The 20,802-nt window shown below is 43.7% G+C and overlaps 1 protein-coding gene across 1 annotated transcript in view; it reads left to right on the forward strand.

The window, feature by feature from the left end:
* The first annotated feature begins 2,189 nt into the window (after positions 1–2,189).
* LOC129824407 (myomegalin-like) overlaps positions 2,190–20,802 on the forward strand; it is a 75,963-nt gene continuing 57,350 nt past the window's right edge. The window contains exons 1-4 of the mRNA XM_055884027.1: positions 2,190–2,459; positions 14,235–14,293; positions 15,069–15,136; positions 20,091–20,201. Coding sequence (XP_055740002.1) covers positions 2,413–2,459; positions 14,235–14,293; positions 15,069–15,136; positions 20,091–20,201 — 285 coding nt within the window. The 5' untranslated portion in view covers positions 2,190–2,412. The remainder of the gene's footprint in view (positions 2,460–14,234; positions 14,294–15,068; positions 15,137–20,090; positions 20,202–20,802) is intronic.

Consider the following 20,802-nt stretch of genomic DNA (forward strand, 5'->3'; position numbering starts at 1 on the left):
AAATACAGTAGGCTTACTGTATCCAGTGGCGATTTTAGCATGTAAATCTTGGTTTGACAAACTCCCCAAAATGTTATTAGGTGCATGCCAGCAAAGCCACTACACAACACAACACTAAAGAATACATTAATTGCACTATAACAGTGACAAACAGTGCACACAAACTGTTAGGGCCTACATAAAACTGTCCCAACAGTAGAGTCCCAACAGCAGTCCCAGCACCTTACCACTGCTACACCTGGCTATTAGCGGAGCCTTGTCTGGCAGCGAAACGGTTCATTCAGCCTCATTTACTGCCTTTAAAAACATAGCTGATGTGGCTGACTTGCTTAAGCAAATGTGGTTTCTACTAACAATTGAGATGTACAAACTATGCCAAAAGGGGACGACGAGCGGATAAGAGGCAATCCGTAATTTCAATTAAGACATTAATGAGCGAGCTAGGATGGACATAGTCAATATAACTATTTGTTCAACACTTTTGAAATGTACAGCGCCAGAATTCAGAACATTGGCCGTTCTTACAGTACTCTCCCTGTACACCAAGTCAGAACCGTATGATAAATAACGGGGGCATATATGGAAACAATGAAAGCTTAGAGAAATTATTACATTTCTCTAAAACAGGCTATAGGCTACATGTGCACCACCAAGTCAAAACAGAAGGCTAAGTTATGAGGGGACAAGGGACCAAATTATTAAGGTGAAGCACATGGGTTACTGACAGCTTACTACACAAGATACACTTAGTATTACTTTCTTAGCTACAGTATACATATCTCCCTGGTATATTACATCATTTATGCAGCAGCATACAACACATTTTTGAACTCACCTTGTTGTGCTGTGCTCACTTGAACAGGAAGGTGGCGCGGTGGTCCTTCATGGGCAAGTTTTGTCATCAAACTTTGTCATCAAAGTCTGGAATTCTCTGGAGTGATGGTGCTTTTGAGACAACTGGGAACCACAAGATTGAATAATGACGTCAGTGATCTTCTGGTTGGAGCTCTAGAAAGAGGCCTGAGTTCCCGACTTGGAATTCCAAGTTGGATGACTGTTCAAAACAGATTTTCCTAGTCGGAGCTTGTGTTTTTTCAGAGTTCCCAGTTGTCTTGAATTCACTAAAGTCTGAGCTTTCCCAGTTCCGAGTTTACAGTTGTTTTGACAGTGGCAGAAGTCATGTTGGATTAACAGCATGGCCAATTCCCATGGTGTTGAATGTTTATCCTTTCAAGCTTGGAAACGAGACCCTTTAACCCAGGCGTGGACCACACACCCACTCCACTGAATAGCAGGCTAGTGAATGCTTTGCAATGCTTGCAGGTAGCCACTGATTCCATCCAAACCACTCATTGTTGAATATGCGATTTCCAACTTGTTGTGTAATGTTTATGTCCAATGGCTGATGTGCACCGATACGTTTTATCTAGTTTCTCTAAATTATTCATCTTCATATGACAAGGATTAAAAAGGATTTACCAGTAGATTGTCGACTTGATTCATGATGATGAGTGCTAGCTTGCTAGCTAAGATTTTGAAAGTATGATATTGACATGATCAATCCAATCAAAGCTACGGTAGAGATAATGTAATTTGACATAATTTTATCTGTGGCCAATGACCGTGAGCCTTTCTGGATGGGCACTTCTAATGTAAATCTATGGCAGCACCCAAGGGGCTTGAATTTTCAGCTCTCCCGGTAGATTTTGCTGAGGTAGTGTCCCCATGAGTGACAGAACACTGAGCCAATCACGGTGCAAAACGAGAACATTACCAACTTCTACGCTCCGTATATTCCGCTGGCTGCCCCACCACCACAGAAAGGACCGAGCTAGGCTGAAACACCCGCATTTTGGAGCTGCCTAACTCAAGAAAGCAAAAAAGAGACCATGTTTGTAGGCAGCTTTATTAACTCAATTATTATTATTATTTACATTGTTTGCACACAGATATGTGACAGGTATTAATTCCAAAATAACATGCAAAACAGGCAGCAACAAAAAACGCTATATATATATTCTTTTTTAGCTAACCCCCCCACCTGCCCTGAATGACGGGTCGCCACTGACTGTATCTACCCATTCAAAAAATATGTAGCCTATTCTGAAAATTCTTGTTGTCAGACATTCTATCTAAAAAATCATATTCTCCTAAACCCCATAGACACCTTAGAAACATTCGAGGCAACACTGCGACTTTTATGTTGAGCTGGAGGAGGGGTGTAGAGGGTCGTGTGTATGACAATACCCCCCCCGCAGCCTCCTTGGCACATTTCAAGGCGCGCAGCCTCTTCCAAACGCAGTAATGGTTGGAGAACCCATTACAAACATGTCGTGTTTTTATCGAAACCTTTAATGGCAGGATGATATGCTCGGGTTTCCCCGCAAGGTTACCCTTTAACTGACGGAATATATGGATTGGACCTCGTCGCCAGAACAGACCTGGAGCGAGTCTGAAAGGTAAAAATCTCGTTCTATGATTCGGGCTTGAGAATGTGAATGGTGGCATGATTGAATAGCATGCAGTCTAATATTATTGTTATCGGAATAAAGGTTTAATTTCCAAGGTGGCGGTTTCACAATTACAATGGTCGTTGAGGGTAACATCGAAAATATCAACTGGAATTGTGTTCTCAACAATAACCCGCTTGCGATAATTTATCCGCGCGATTTACATAGCCTACAAGGCCTTTATTATTATGGTGTTGACAGCAAATTTGCATGATCTCCTAAACATTTACAAACCGACCAACATTTTCTGGCGTGTATATTTACATGTAGATTTAATATTGGGATCATTATGTGGAGATAATATTTTGTAGAAATAAGAACACCCTGTCATAAACTCGTGTGTCCAAGCTTTAGCCTATACAATTTAGGCCATTAATTAGGCCATGTAATATTTATTTAATAATAATTCATTCCATTTATATAGCGCTTTTCAAAAAATCTCAAAGCGCTTCATAGCACACAAAAAAAAGAGAAGTAATTTTGAAAAACAAGTACCTGAAGAGGATTTGGACGGTTTTCGATACATTTACTTACTCATACATCGTTTGATGTTGGACAGATGGCTATTGGCGCGTTCCTCTGCCCAGGAGTTGCCGATGCCTGCCAGATCTTACAACACCTGTATAGATATTTTAAATATCAGCAATCCACATCATATGTTATAGCAGTCTGTCAGTCGATGTCACAGTTGAAACGTGTCACGCAACCATTGGTTGAGGCACGCAACGTCAGAGCAAGGGAATTGACCGATATCAAATAGAACAGCCTGCCAGTCACATGACACCTTGAGACGTGCAATAGAGTCAACATTTGGATGCTATGTAAGGAACGTCCTTTGAGTCTTTACATGTCAAAAAAGATACATGTCAAATAAGCTTGTTGACCAATCAGGACCTGAATATGGCTGCACGTCACTTAATGATTTAACACGCACATACATTTTTTACTTAGTTATTACACATTGATTACACTATCACTCGTATTTCATATGTCACAACGATTAATCGATACGTATCGCTATGATGCTGGTAAAGTTGTCTCGCGCACCTGCCCTTCCCCAAGCTCTGGACAGTGCTGCCTTTCCCCAAGCTCTGGACAGTGCTGGTCGTAAAAAAGTTAACTAGCTGATGGATTTGATGCAAACAATGTTCTTCCCCAAAAACACATCTATATAAGGAAACTATGTCAAAATGTTACTATTCCCTCTGCTAAAATGTACTGGAATGCAGCCCTAGGACAAGTGAACTGGAACAAAGTTTTGTTGTTATCTGGTAAATATTGTTTATCTAATAAGGTGAAAGAAGCATCATACAAACTCATTCATAGAATGTACCCTGTAAAGACCTTTATTATACACAGATTCAAGATAGATTTTGATAACAAATGTGTATTTTGTGGTTGTGACTATTTATTTTGAGACTGTTCTTATGTCAGAAGATTTTGGTGTGAGTTAGAAGATTATATTTTAAAAGAAACGACTATTAATGTTAATTTATTAATGTTAATTTGATTAGAAACAATACTGTGCAGCCGTATTCATTGACCTGGCCAAGGCTTTCGACTCTGTCAATCACCACATCCTCAGCCTCCCGGGTGGCGCAGTGGTCTAGGGCACTGCATCGCAGTGCTAACTGCGCCACCAGAGTCTCTGGGTTCGCGCCCAGGCTCTGTCGCAGCCGGCCGCGACCGGGAGGTCCGTGGGGCGACGCACAATTGGCATAGCGTCGTCCGGGGTAGGGAGGGTTTGGCCGGTAGGGATATCCTTGTCTCATCGCGCTCCAGCGACTCCTGTGGCGGGCCGGGCGCAGTGCGCGCCAACCAAGGGGGCCAGGTACACGGTGTTTCCTCCGACACATTGGTGCGGCTGGCTTCCGGGTTGGAGGCGCGCTGTGTTAAGAAGCAGTACGGCTGGTTGGGTTGTGCTTCGGAGGACGCATGGCTTTCGACCTTCGTCTCTCCCGAGCCCGTACGGGAGTTGTAGCGAAGAGACAAGGTAGTAATTACTAGCGATTGGATACCACGAAAATTGGGGAGAAAATGGGATAAAAATTTAAAAAATTAAATAAAAATTAAAAAATTAAAAAATCACCACATCCTCATCGGCAGACTCGATAGCCTTGGTTTCTCAAATGATTGCCTCGCCTGGTTCACCAACTACTTCTCTGATAGAGTTCAGTGTGTCAAATCGGAGGGCCTGTTGTCCGGGCCTCTTGCAGTCTCTATGGGGGTGCCACAGGGTTCAATTCTTGGGCCAACTCTCTTCTCTGTATACATTAATGATGTCGCTCTTGCTGCTGGTGAGTCTCTGATCCACCTCTACGCAGACGACACCATTCTGTATACGTCTGGCCCAACTCTCCTTCCGTGGCCTCCAACTGCTCTTAAATACAAGTAAAAATAAATGCATGCTATTCAACCGATCGCTGCCTGCACCTGCCCGCCCGTCCAGCATCACTACTCTGGACGGTTTTGACTTAGAATATGTGGACAACTACAAATACCTAGGTGTCTGGTTAGACTGTAAACTCTCCTTCCAGACTCACATCAAACATCTCCAATCCAAAGTTAAATCTAGAATTGGCTTCCTATTTCGCAACAAAGCATCCTTCACTCATGCTGCCAAACATACCCTCGTAAAACTAACCATCCTACCGATCCTCGACTTCGGCGATGTCATTTACAAAATATCCTCGAATATCCTACTCAATAAATTGGATGCAGTCTATCACAGTGCAATCCGTTTTGTCACCAAAGCCCCATATACTACCCACCACTGCAACCTGTACGCTCTCGTTGGCTGGCCCTCGCTTCATACTCGTCGCCAAACCCACTGGCTCCAGGTCATCTACAAGACCCTGCTAGGTAAAGTCCCCCCTTATCTCAGCTCGCTGGTCACCATAGCAGCACCCACCTGTAGCAAGCACTCCAGCAGGTACTTGTTCTCAACTTGCCTACCTGGTTAAATAAAGGTGAAATAAATAAATAAAATAAAAGGTAAGGGTTGTGATTATGGTTAAAGCCAGACTCAGTATGTCTAATATATGTCATTTGTGTTTATGCAATGTCAAACTGTCGGGAGACAAAACAAAACCAGGCAAGACATAAATGTAAACAAACCCAGGCAAGAAGTAATAATGTGATCTATCAGAGTCCTCAAGCGGCAGCTAGGCCAGCCACCCTTTGATCAGTCAGTATCAGAAGCTTGTGTTCTCCTTTGCTTGTACTCTACTTTATTGTAAAATTATAATTTACTAGTTGAGTGAGCTATGAACAGCAGTAAAATGTAATTCTAATTTACAATTGGCTCATTCATCCCCCTCCTCTCCCCTGTAACTACTCCCCAGGTCATTGCTGCAAATGAGAACGTGTTCTCAGTCAACTTACCTGGTAAAATAACGGTAAAATAAATAAATAAATAAATAAAATAGACAATTTCAACTATAAAGCAGCCTTTTGCTGTCCAACGATAGTGCCGTTATCTGCTTGACCTCTTTCAGTGCAAACACTTGCCTGGAAAAGTTGGCCCAGTGCACTACTTTTGTGATTTTTCAAGGGGCATCCCTACTTCCCGTGGCTATAGGCTAATCACCCACCGGTAGGCTATGCACATTTGCAAGCAATTCGTTGCTTCACTTACCAGTAGACAGAGCTGGCTTTCGGGATTATTATCCATAGCGTCCAGCATGCACTGGTCGTGCTGAGGAGTCTAAACTATGGTGCAACTAGCAAGAAAATATTCTTAATCCCTTGCTGAATGAAAATCACCCCCAACTCCAGTTTTCATTCAGAAACTCAAAACTAGCAATATCAAAGCAACTTTTTGACAACAGACCCGCCAGTGTTTAAAAATCTGCGCCCCTGCGCATCATCAGCTGTCACAGACAGATGGACTGACAGCCTGGCTCAAATATTTTTAACCATTATGACACGTATTTGCCAGCTAAATTACACTGTTATTCTGCATCACTCAACTTTCATTTATAATGAGTCTCGTTTGTAAGGAGATGGATATAGCCAGAGATATGTATTGTTGATGTGTTGCTGTAGTCGTGGATGGATCATAGGAACAGATAGAACTTGAGGGAGAGACATTATCAATTGGACTATGCGTCATAATAACCTGGATAAATCTGTGTAAATGTAAATGTGTAAATATAGCTGCTGTACAGACAATTCGTAAAACCTTAATTTTTATCACTTTGAAATGACCCAAATGGCAAATAAATTTTTCAGCTATACATTTAGGTAGATAGATAGAAAGATAGACAGATGCTGTTATTGTGAAGTGGTAACGTCTAGGAGCAACAACGGCTCAGCCGCAAAGTGGTAGGCCACACAAGCTCACAGAACGGAACTGCCGAGTGCTGAAGCAAGTAGCGCGTAAAACTCGTCTGTCCTCAGATTCAACACTCACTACCAGTTCCAAACTGTCTCTGGAAGCAACGTCAGCGCAATAACTGTCTGGGTTTCTATGCCGAGCAGCCACACACAAGCCTAAGATCACCATGCGCAATGCCAAGCATAGGCTGGAGTGGTTTAAAGCTCGTCGCCATTGGACTCTGGAGCAGTGGAAACGCGTTCTCTGGAGTGATGAATCACGCTTCACCATCTGGCAGTCCGACGGACAAATCAGGGTTTGGCGGATGCCAAGAGAACGCTACTTGCTCAAATGCAAAAAGCCAACTGTAAAGTTTGGTGGAGGAGGAATAATGGTCTGGGGCTGTTTTTTATGGTTCAGACTAGGCTCCTTAGTTCCAGTGAAGGGAAATCTTATCGCTACAGCATACAATGACATTCTAGACTTCTGTGCTTCCAACTTCCAAGTTTGGGGAAGACCCTTTCCTGTTTCAGTATGACAATGTCCCTGTGCACAAAGTGAGGTCCATACAGAAATGGTTTGTCGAGATCGGTGTGGAAGAACATAACTGGCCTGCACAGAGCCCTGACCTCAACCCCATCGAATAATCGGCAAACATCAGTGACCGACCTCACTAATGCTCTTGTGGCTGAATGGATGCAAGTCCCCGCAGCAATGTTCCAACATCTTGTGGAAAGCCTTCCCATAAGAGTGGAGGCTGTTATAGCAGCAAAGGGGGGACTAACTCCATATTTATGCCCATGATTTTGCAATGAGATGTTCGTCGAGGTGTCCACGTACTTTTGGTTATGTAATGTATATATAAAGTTACATTTTATTTGGGACTTGAGTCTGGCTTAATTTTTTTTTTTTATCATTTAACCTTTATTTAACTAGGCAAGCCAGTTAAGAACAAATTATTATTTACAATGATGGCCTACCAAAAGGCAAAAGGCCTCCTGTGGGGACAGGGGCTGGGATTAAAAATATAAATACATTTAATAAAAATATAGGACAAAACACACATCACAACAAGAGAGACAACACAACACTACATAAACAGAGACCTAAGACAACAACATAGCATGGCAGAGAAACATGACAATACAGCATGTTAGCACCCCTCATGACAACAACATGGCAGCAGCACAACATGGTAGCAGCACAAAACAGGGTACACACATTATTGGGGACAGACAACAGCACAAAGGGAAAGAAGGTATAGACAACAATACATCACACCAAGCAGCTACAACGGTCAGTAAGAGTGTCTATGATTCAGTCTTTGAATGAAGAGATTGAGATAAAACTGTCCAGTTTGAGTGTTTGTTGCAGCTTGTTCCAGTCGCTAGCTGCAGCGAACTGAAAAGACGAGCAACCCAGGGATGTGTGTGCTTTGGGGACCTATAAAACCTGTTAAGGATCCGTCCCTTTTTTAAAATTTTCTACTAAAATGACATACCCAAATCTAACTGCCTGTAGCTCAAGACCTGAAGCAAGTATCTGCATATTCTTGATACCATTTGAACGGAAACACTTTGAAGTTTGTGGAAATGTGAAATAAATGTAGGAGAATATAACACATTAATAAAACACGTTTTTTTTTTGTATATTTTTTTGTACCATCATCTTTTAAATGCAAGAGAAAGGCCATAATGTATTATTCCATCCCAGGCGCAATTTAGATATTGACCGCTAGATGGCAGCAGTGTATGTGCAAAGTTTTAGACTGATCCAATGAACCATTGCATTTCTGTTCAACATTTTGTATCAAGACTGCCCAAATGTGCCTAATTGGTTTATTAATACATTTTCAAGTTCATAACTGTGCACTCTCCTCAAACAATAGCTTTGTATTATTTCACGATAATAGCTACTGTAAATTGGACAGTGCAGCTAGATAAACAAGAATTGAAGCTTTCTGCCAATATCAGATATGTCTATGTCCTGGGAAATGTTCTTGTTACTTACAACCTCATGCTAATCGCATTAGCCTACGTTAGCTCAACCGTCCCGCGGGGGTCCCACCAATCCTGTGGAGGTTTTTAACAGAATGTGACTGGCAGAATGGGTGTTGTATGTGGAGGATGAGGGCTGCGGTAGGTATCTCAGATAGGGCAGAGTGAGGCCTAAGATGGTTTTATAAATAAGCATCAACCAGTGGGTCTTGCGATGGGTATACAGAGATGACCAGTTTACAGAGGAGTATAGAGTGCAGTGATGTGTCCTTTAAGGAGCATTGGTGGCAAATCTGATGGCCGATTGGTAAAGAACATCTAGCCGCTCGAGAGCACCCTTACCTGCCGATCTATAAATTACGTCTCCGTAATCTAGCATGGGTAGGATATTAATCTGAATCAGGGTAGAAGTTAGGGTTTAGGGTAGGTACGTCCCAAGGATCCCGGATAGCACTATCCATTTCCTGATTTGTCATAGACGCTTGCTAAAAAACTTCAATGAGCAAGCCTTCCTTCATGACCTGGCCTCTGTAAATTGATATAGAATCAGCTTGGTCCCCTCCGTCAAAGACGCTTGGAACTTATTTTTTTATATTTTCAGTGGTATTGTTAACAAACACGCCCTCATTAAGAAAATGAGAATTAAAAACAGGTTTAGCCCCTGGTTCAAACGTGATCTGGCAGAGTTACTACACCTCAAGAATTGAATTTGGCGAAAGGCTCGCCACACGCATACTCAGGCTGACTGGCTCTCGTTCAATCAAATGAAAAATAAGTTCACTCAGGCTATCCGGAAGGCCAAAGTTAGTTACTTTAAGGAGCAGTTCTCTCTCTTTGAGTCTAATCCCAAGAAGTTCTGGAAAACGGTTAAAGACCTGGAGAATAAACCCTCCTCCTCACAGCTGCCCATGTCCCTTAATGTTGATGATGTGGTTGTTACTGACAAGAAGCACATGGCTGAGCTCTTTAATCACCACTTCATTAAGTCAGGATTCCTATTTGACTCAGCCATGCCTCCTTGCTCGTCCAACATTTCCTCATCTCCCACCCCTTCTAATGCAACTAGCCCCAATGCTCCTCCCTCTTTTTCCCTGCCCTGCAACAAAGTTTCCCTCTGCAGGCAGTCACTGAGTCCGAGGTGCTAAAGGAGCTCCTTAATCTTAACCCCCAAAAACATCTGGGTCAGATGGTTTAGATATTTTCTTCTTTAAGGTTGATGCCCCTATCATCACAAAGCCTATCTCTGACCTTTTTAACCTGTCTCTCCTCTCTGTGGAGGTTCCCATTGCTTGGAAGGCAGCCACAGTATGTCCTTTACTTGAGGGGGGAGATCAAGCTGATCCTAACTGTTATAGGCCCATTTCTATTTTGCCCTGTTTATCAAAAGTGTTGGAAAAACTGACTGGTTATCTGAATGCCTATAGTATTCTCTCTGGTATGCAGTCTGGTTTCCGCTCTGCTGTCTCAGCCACTGCCTGTCACCAAGAGAGTACCCCAAGGCTCGATCCTAAGCCCCACGCTCTTCTCAATTTACATCAACAACATAGCTCAGGCAGCAGGAAGCTCCATTTCTATGCAGATGATACAGTCTTATACTCAGCTGGCCCCTTCCCGGATTTTGAGTTAAACGCTCTACAACAAACCTTTCTTAGTGTCCAACAAGCGTGCTCTACCCTTAACCTTGTTCTGAATACCTTCTTAGCAAATGTGGTTTGCTAAGAAGAATGCCCCTTTCTCTACCGGTGAGAGGGTTTAGAGCTTGAGGTAGTCACCTCATACAAGTACTTGGGAGTATGGCTAGATGGTACACTGTCTTTCTCTCAGCACATATCAAAGCTGCAGGCTAAGGTTAAATCTAGACTTGGTTTCCTCTATCATAATCACACCTCTTTCACCCCAGCTGCCAAACTAACCCTGATTCAGATGACCATCCTACCCATGCTAGATTACGGAGATGTCATTTATAGATCGGCAGGTAAGGGTGCACTCGAGCGGCTTGATGTTCTTTACCATTCGGCCATCAGATTTGCCACCAATGCTCCTTAAAGGACACATCACTGCACTCTATACTCCTCTGTAAAATGGACATCTCTGTAAACCCGTCGCAAGACCCACTGGTTGATGCTTATTTATAAAACCCTCTTAGGCCTCACTCCCCTCCTATCTGAGATACCTACTGCAGCCCTCATCCTCCACATACAACACCCATTCTGCCAGTCACATTCTGTTAAAGGTCCATGTAAAACATCCTCTTTTCAGTTCGCTGCAGCTAACGACTGGAACGACCTGCAACAAACACTCAAACTGGACAGTTTTATCTCTTCATTCAAAGACTCAATCATGGACACTCTTACTGACAGTTGTGGCTGCTTCGCATGTTGTATTGTTGTCTCTACCTTCTTGCCTTTGTGCTGTTGTCTGTGCCCAATAATGTTTGTACCATGTTTTGTGCTGCTACCATGTTGTGCTGCTGCCATGTTGTGTTGCTACCATGTTGTTGTCATGTTGTGTTGCTACCATGCTATGTTTTCATGTGCTGCTGCCATGCTATGTTGTTGTCTTAGGTCTCTCTTCATGTAGTGTTGTGGTGTCTCTCTTGTCGTGATGCGTGTTTTGTCCTATATTTTTCATTTTATTTATTTTTAATCCCAGCCCCCGTCCCCGCAGGAGGCCTTTTGGTAGGCCGTCATTGTAAATAAGAATTTGTTCTTAACTGACTTACCAAGTTAAAATAAAGGTTAAATTAAAAAATAATAATAATCTCACTAATCAGATATCAGCTGCTCAGCTGTCCAAAAACTACAAGGTTATTTTCTGGCCCAACAACTTTTTCAGGAACAGTCTATGGCATAGAATCATAGAACTGTGGCATGTGTGGCAGTTCATTCTTCTTTAGTAAACTTGCTGTAACTTTTATTCTATTGCTTGTTAGGCCTTTTCGTGACGTGTGTTTTGTCCTATATTTTATATATATACACTGCTCAAAAAAATAAAGGGAACACTTAAACAACACAATCTAACTCCAAGTCAATCACACTTCTGTGAAATCAAACTGTCCTCTTAGGAAGCAACACTGATTGACAATAAATTTCACATGCTGTTGTGCAAATGGAATAGACAAAAGGTGGAAATTATAGGCAATTAGCAAGACACCCCCCAAAACAGGAGTGATTCTGCAGGTGGTGACCACAGACCACTTCTCAGTTCCTATGCTTTCTGGCTGATGTTTTGGTCACTTTTGAATGCTGGTGGTGCTTTCACTCTAGTGGTAGCATGAGACGGAGTCTACAACCAACACAAGTGGCTCAGGTAGTGCAGTTCATCCAGGATGGCACATCAATGCGAACTGTGGCAAAAAGGTTTGCTGTGTCTGTCAGCGTAGTGTCCAGAGCATGCAGGTGCTACCAGGAGACAGGCCAGTACATCAGGAGACGTGGAGGAGGCCGTAGGAGGGCAACAACCCAGCAGCAGGACCGCTACCTCCGCCTTAGTGCAAGGAGGTGCACTGCCAGAGCCCTGCAAAATGACCTCCAGCAGGCCACAAATGTGCATGTGTCAGCATATGGTCTCACAAGGGGTCTGAGGATCTCATCTCGGTACCTAATGGCAGTCAGGCTACCTCTGGCGAGCACATGGAGGGCTGTGCGGCCCCACAAAGAAATGCCACCCCACACCATGACTGACCCATCGCCAAACCGGTCATGCTGGAGGATGTTGCAGGCAGCAGAACGTTCTCCACGGCGTCTCCAGACTCTGTCACATCTGTCACATGTGCTCATGTGCTCAGTGTGAACCTGCTTTCATCTGTGAAGAGCACAGGGCGCCAGTGGCGAATTTGCCAATCTTGGTGTTCTCTGGCAAATGCCAAACGTCCTGCACGGTGTTGGGCTGTAAGCACAACCCCCACCTGTGGACGTCGGGCCCTCATACCACCCTCATGGAGTCTGTTTCTGACCGTTTGAGCAGACACATGCACATTTTTGGCCTGCTGGAGGTCATTTTGCAGGGCGCTGGCAGTGCACCTCCTTGCACTAAGGCGGAGGTAGCGGTCCTGCTGCTGGGTTGTTGCCCTCCTACGGCCTCCTCCACGTCTCCTGATGTACTGGCCTGTCTCCTGGTAGCGCCTGCATGCTCTGGACACTACGCTGACAGACACAGCAAACCTTTTTGCCACAGTTCGCATTGATGTGCCATCCTGGATGAACTGCACTACCTGAGCCACTTGTGTGGGTTGTAGACTCCGTCTCATGCTACCACTAGAGTGAGAGCACCGCCAGCATTCAAAAGTGACCAAAACATCAGCCAGGAAGCATAGGAACTAAGAAGTGGTCTGTGGTCACCACCTGCAGAATCACTCCTGTTTTGGGGGGTGTCTTACTAATTGCCTATAATTTCCACCTTTTGTCTATTCCATTTGCACAACAGCATGTGAAATTTATTGTCAATCAGTGTTGCTTCCTAAGTGGACAGTTTGATTTCACAGAAGTGTGATTGACTTGGAGTTACATTGTGTTGTTTAAGTGTTCCCTTTATTTTTTTGAGCAGTGTATATATATTTTTTTAATCCGAGCCCCCGTCCCCTCCGGAGGCCTTTTGCCTTTTGGTAGGCCGTCATTGTAAATCAAAATTTGTTCTTAACTGACTTGCCTAGTTAAATAAAAGTTAAATAAAAAATGATATAAAAGGCAACAATGCTATGGTATTAATATCAGAAAAGGTTAGGTACCGCATTAAGAAAATACGATTTTAGAGATAGACTTAGTCAAAAATAGAACTGAAGAGGTGATTAGCAATGTATGGTTCTCCTTTACTCTGTGTCTGTTTGGTTCAGTCCCTCCTGGCTTTGGCTAATAAGGACAGGATATCCCTCATTGAAAAGTTAGCAGCTTTAAAACCCAGTGGGGCTGTGAGCTTTGTCTTTAATTAGTTCACCCCTTTATCTTTATTGAAATCACCCCCCCTTCCCGCATCACAATGGGATGGTGGGTAGTGTGTGGGAGGGGGGGGGGGGCTGCGTGTATGACACACTGAAAGCAGCAGCTGTGTGGTGTTAATTTTTGGGGAGTAGCTGGATGCAGCGGTGAGAACTCCTGATAGGTTTAAACTCTGACCCCATGTGTCTGCCACCCTACCCACTAACCTCCCACACCCTCATCCTTTACCCTCCGCCCCCCCCGCCCCCCCCCCCCCCCCCCCCAAATCTCTCCCCCACTGTGTGACTCCCCCACTCTCCCATAGATGTGTTAATGGGGGTACTGTTATCATAAAGGGGAGCCTCTTCCTTTCTCTGCCTTTCCCTCTTGTTCCATTTTACAATGTATGCTAAAAAAATGATCTACTTCTGTGAAGCAATATTGACCACAGAGCCCCTCTAGTGAAATATGTGTGTGTCTGTTTATGTGTGTGTAGGCTACTCACCGTGTCCCACTCTGAGGAGTCCTCATCCAGGAGCACAGGTCACATGACAGGTAACCCCTTTTATTTTGACTTCCTGATTGTCCCAAAGCTTTGACCCAGGAAAATCGTTAAAGACTCCAACCACCCAAGCCATAGACTATTCTCTCTGCTTCCGCACGGCAGGCGTCAAATCTGACAGCAACAGGCTCTTGAACAGCTTCTATCCCCAAGCAATACGACTGATAAATAGCTAACAAAATAGCTACACCGACTATCTGAGATAACCTTGTATCTTTACTGACCTCTCTAAGCACACTCACAGGGCCCTACACACTCAAACACGCACACTCACTCCATCATCTGGTTCCTCACACATAATATGCACATACATTTATACTGACTCTACACACGCACACGCACTCACATACAAGCTGCTGTTACTCTGTTTATCTTATATCCTGTTGCCTAGTCACCTTACCGCTATACATATCTACCTTCATCACTCCAGTATCCCTGCACATTGTAAATATGGTACTGGAACTGACCCTTTATATCGTTTTCTTACTTACTTGTTGTGTTCATATTTCTTCTTATTTCTCATGTGTTTTTTTCTGGTATTACACTTTGATTGATTATTACATTGTTGGATTTTGAGTTTCCAAGAAAGACATTTCACTGTACTTGTGCATGGGACATTAAAACGTGAAACTGAAACTTGAAACAGTTGCAGGGTAAAGTAGTAAGTATGTGACTAAACTGCAATAGCAATTTTACCTGCCTATGTGATAACCGTAATTACCATGTACTAAAGAAGTTGAAAATGGTTCTTATGTTCTCTCGATGCAGATGTATGTAGTGATAAAACAGACAACTCTCCTCCTCTCCAACCTCACACTCTGAGAGAGTTTGAACAGGTGAGCTCTCCTCTTTCTCTTTCGGGGCATAATTCAATGGGCAAAACTTTTGTATCCTCACTGTGTTAACTTGTTGTCTCCATCTTGTGGGCCCAAAATGTACTGTAATGAAGCAGACTGACGACAAGTCTGCGAGGTGCGGATCAAGTAGGCCAGCTGCTGTTGCAAGAGCCTGGATGTTAAAGTAAATGATTCAGTCTACGAAAACAACAGTCTACACAACGAAAATCTGGGGGAAAAACGATAACTAAAAAGACCCTGCGTTCTTCCTAACCACGTGACCTCACCAGGAAAAACTGAATCCTAGCGATAGGTTTTTCCTGGTCAGGTCGGCCATTCCGATCGTGTACGTGTAATGTTGGAAAGTCTTTGTTGTTGCTCAGATTCCTGGCTAAAGCACTTGTTCTGGGGAAACTGTCTGAGGGATGGAAAATACCCAACACAGCTTCTTCTCCACAGCATGCCTCGGGCTAATGCATGTCCCAGTTATAGAGCGTATAATCTGTCTCCAAGTCACAAAGAAGACTATTTCTAGACCCTGAATTCATGCCAAACACATAAAAAAAGAAAACATGTTTTAAAAACGTTTGATTTGATGCCACACCATGTGATATGAACACCGGTTTGTCTGCCACTCACACCGTACTTTCTTTCTCACTCTTCTCCATCTGATCTACTTTACCTCCCATTCCACCCCCCCCCCCTCCCCTCCACCCCATTCTGTCACTCACTCTATTCCACACATCACTCGTCCTCTAATTCCCGACCTCTCCCTCTCCCCCAACTCTTTTCGCTCATCAATCTCAAAATCACTTGATCAACAGTCAATGGTTCAAACACATTCCAAATCAAAATAGCTTAGTAGTGGGAGTCATGCATGAACCATTCAGTTTATAGAATGTAGATGCTCCGCCTTTAATGCTATTCTGGAGGCTTTGCTGCTCTCTGGTTAAATGGGATGTGCAGCCAGCTTCTCACGAAAGCAGAGGTTCCATTCTAAAAGAGGGGTTGCGACCCAACGCGACCATCTCTTTCATGGGCACCGACGTTAGCCTCTTTAGGAAGTTACACCTCCACACAAAGATACACACACAGGCATGCAGTGTACATATAAGCCTGCTCGCACACACACACACACACACACACACACACACACACACACACACACACACACACACACACACACACACACACACACACACACACATAATCATGTAGTAATCATGATTGAACCACCAACCGGGGGTCGCCCGTTGATTTTGTTAGTCACTCTCACACGGATATCATATTAAAAACTGCAAATCATTCTCTCCGCCCCATGGCAAAATGAGTAGAATTGCATGAAATGAACTCAAAATGTATTTTTGTCCCTCCTTTGTCAAGAGGGATGCAGCTAAAATGTTTTGCTTGCAAGGATGCACCCCCCCCCCCCAACACATGACTGCATGTGTGGCTATGGATGTGGGTATGCAGACCCGTGAGCCACTGCCACCTCTCATGATGAGTTCAGATGTTTTTGTGGCCCCCACCCCCAAAGTTACCTATCCCCGTTCTAGAGCGTGAACCTGTAGGTGGGAGTCACTGCTTTGATGTTTGCGGAGAACGACAGGTTGTTCTCCAGGGTCACGCCGAGGTTCTTTGCACTCTGGGAGGGGGACACCGTGGAGTTGTCAACCGTGATGCACGGGTTGATTGATCAGAGGAAGTGTGAGGGGAAGTGACTGTGTGAGGAAGAGGGCATGCCCTCGTGGCTGTTGTACCCCCCCAGTCGACGAGTAAATGTCCAGTGTGTGGTGGGAGTTAACTCGGCCCGGCAACTCGCCACGTGTGTGTTGTTGTTTTTTAAAACACGCAGCAGTGATGTCTTCCTCGTGTTACGTTGTGGTTAAATAAGCTCGGTGCCTGGCCCGTGTCTCTGGTGAATTGTTTAAGAAACTGTTTGTAACTCTAAGCATTAACGGACACTGTCACTGAATCTGCAGAGGGACATGGTTGACTTTTGATGATGGTACGCAGTCAATCAGTCTGGGAGTCAGTGTATAGCCAACGGAACACCCTTAAAAAAGCCAGCGAGTCATTGTTTAGGCCTACCTTATGAATACCTGCAATGCCAATGATCCACTGACGAATGGACGTGTATCTCCTTTAAAGTGTGTGCCATTGTACACAATGTGCTTACATGCATATGATTGGTTTTGTTTATGATGGTGAAGGCCGTCGCCATATTAGAGGTCGACCGATTATGAGTTTTCAACGCCGATACCGATACCGATTATTGGAGGACAAAAAAGCCGATACCGATTAATTGGCCGATTTATTTAAAAAAAAATTTTTTTAGATAAATATCATACACACACACACACATTTTTGTAATAATGACAACTGCAACAATACTGAATGAACAATGAACACTTTTATTTTAACTTAACAGCTCTGAAGTGACAATGATACTGAAGAGTCTGCTTAGGAGACAAATACTCTCAACTGTTTGAATAAAGTTTAAGTTACCTGTGATGAATGTTGAAAACAAAAACTGTCATTTCTATATGCAGGAAATCCTATTTTAATAATGGGCATGGTAAGAATTGACGACCAAAGTGCGAGTCATAATTCCCATGACACCTTCTAGCAAAATCTGAAAAGCGGTCCCATTTATTCCATAGGATATTTTTAGATTCACTTAAAATAAGGTCTGTGTTTCGTGTAGGCTTACACCACCTTGCCAATTTTATAACTGTGTAGATATCCATAGGACAAGGTAACTCTGATCAATATTGGCTAAATATAAGCGAAGCTAATTTTTTTTGTAGAGTGGATTTATGAAAATATGTTGACAAACGTTACCTTATCCTAGTGAGATTTACACGGGTATCAAAACGTCGAGGCGGTTTAAGCCTGCACGAAACACAGACCTTATTTGAAGTAGATCAAGACATTCTCTATGGAAGACATGAACGGTAAAATAACGAAGGAACCCCTGTCAAGTTCAGCCGCAAGTTATTACAGGAATTATAACGCGTCGACTATTTCTCTCTAAACCATATACCTTTGACTAATCCGGAAACTATCACCTCGAAAACAAAACGTTTATTCCGTTCCGTATTTTATCTAACGGGTGGCATCCATGAGTCTAAATATTCCTGTTACATTGCACAACCTTCAATGTTGTCATAATTACGTAAAATTCTGGCAAATTAGTTCACAAAGAGCCAGGCGGCCCAAACTGTTGCATATACCCTGACTCTGCATGCAATGAACGCAAGAGAAATTACACAATTTCACCTGGTTAATATTGCCTGCTAACCTGGATTTCTTTTAGCTAAATATGCAGGTTTAAAAATATATACTTGTGTATTGATTTTAAGAAAGGCATTAATGTTTATGGTTAAGTACATATTGGAGCAATGACAGCCATTGATTGATTGTTTTTTATTTTTTATAAGATAAGTTTAATACTAGTCTGGCAATTTACCTTAGCTTACTGCATTCGCGGCACAGGCAGGCTCCTCGTGGAGTGCAATGTAATCAGTGTTAGAGCATTGGACTAGTTAACTGTAAGGTTGCAAGATTGGATCCCCCGAGCTGACAAGGTTAAAAATCTGTCGTTCTGCCCCGTTGCTAGGCCGTCATTGAAAATAAGAATGTGTTGCCTAGTTAAATAAAGAGTAAATAAAGGTGTAACAATTTTTTAATTTTTTAAATAAAATAAAAAAATCGGCGCCCAAAAATACCGATTTCCGATTGTTATGAAAACTTGAAATCGGCCCCGATTAATCGGCCATTCTGATCCGGTCGACCTCTACACCATATTACTAACACCTATCTGGTGTCTTCAGAGGGGTACAGGCAGAAATATAGATTTTTAAATCAGTGTGGCACTCCGGACCTCGGTGAAGGCCGAATGACTTTGACACCCCTGCTCTAGTGTATCTGTCCATCCCAACAGTCCGTTTACGTGTCCGAACATGAAATCTGTGTGTAACTCAAACCACTGTGTATCATACATTCATGTCAATTGTAGATCTACGTGAAAAGGGAGATTTCTATAGATTTAAATTTATGGCCTAAGATACAATGTGCCTGTGCGCAGATATACTGACAAATGGACAGAGTGTGGGATAGGAAGGTACAGTTTACGTTTACTGACATGTTACATAAGATTGATGTTGTCAGGGTACAGAGTTTCAGCTGGTCATTCACATGTGCTTCAAAGTTTACACAGAGTAAGGCGGGGGGGGGGGGGGGGGGGGGGGGGCAGAGAGAGAATATGTACGATCATTCAGACCACCTAGCACCTCTTCCTATTTACCTCTTTCTATCTCTCCCTCTCTCTGGGATGATCGCCTTACATGTCACAAGTGCGTGCCATCCCATATAACTGCCCCCGCCACAGTCGCTCTCCCTTCTCTCTCTCTCTCTCTATCTTTCCCCCTCACCCTCTCTCCTGGCTGTCTGAGATTCCAGGCATGTCTGTGTCAGTAAAATAAGCTCCTGTGTTCGGCCCGTCTTCTCCAGAACCCACCATGGAGCCGCCATGGCCACAGCTCTGAACGCCCGGGCCGCGGAGTAGCCCTCTGCGTCGCTAAACGGCCCAACAACACTCCCATGTCTGTGTGTTTTAGCGTTAGTGTGTGTGTTTGGATTCGCTGTGGCTTCCAAGAGGTCATGAAGCCACTTTTGTAGTGTTTCTTTGGTTCGTTCTTTTTTTTCTCCCATTGTTTTTTCACTTGACACCGCAAGACCGATGACTGACGTATTACGCCCACCGGGAAGAAGATAGCATATCTAACGATTACCGGACTTTCTGATCTATATCACGGACATCTCAAACGGTTACCATGTACATTTTTTTTTAACGGTTGACGTATTTTCCTGTAATACGGCCATGTCAAATGGGTACCGTATTCTCTGACGTATAAGGGACATGTCTAACGGTCACCGTACTCTTTCGCAGCACCTCAATGACCTGAAGAAGGAGAACTTCAGCCTCAAGCTCCGCATCTACTTCCTGGAGGAAAGGATCCAGCAGAAGTACGAGGACAGCAGCGACCATGTCTACCGCACGGTGAGTAACTGGCACACATTAATACAGACTGCCTGTCGTTGATCCCGTTTGAAATAGAATTGAGCCAAACTTTAAGCTGGAGGAGAGAAGAGGTGAGCTGATACACTGAACGATGCTTTAGCACCTCTGTAGAGAACGTGGGGTCTGGAATGTCTCAACACCTGCAGGCTTTCATTCAATTGAGGCACTTAAACATTGAAATAAATATATATGGCCTTTTCCTCATGATGAGTATTGTTTAGCGTGACACTGACCATAGGAGTTGGAAAGACAACACAAACAGATTTGGGACCAGGCTACCGTGTGTGTCCCTCTGTGGAGAATCTAGCACTTCCTTCCCCTGTGATGTCATTGTCCTACCACAGGGAGCCATGCAGTGAGTATTGGTATAGCTATCGTAGTTCCTATGGCCTTACCGTCACACGATGGTACACAGACAGCTCCTAATCCCAGGGGGAAGGGCAGCAGTCTGGGGGCACAGGGTGTTAGCTTGCTGCCTGACCCCCAAAGATGCATGTTCAAAAGGGGTAGATGGGAGTGTGTGTGAGATCATATACTGTGTGACTCTGTAAACCAGCTGTTGTCTGTGTGCATATGGAAA

Source organism: Salvelinus fontinalis, chromosome 26 (genome assembly GCF_029448725.1).
Source record: "Salvelinus fontinalis isolate EN_2023a chromosome 26, ASM2944872v1, whole genome shotgun sequence".
Lineage (NCBI taxonomy): Eukaryota > Metazoa > Chordata > Actinopteri > Salmoniformes > Salmonidae > Salvelinus > Salvelinus fontinalis.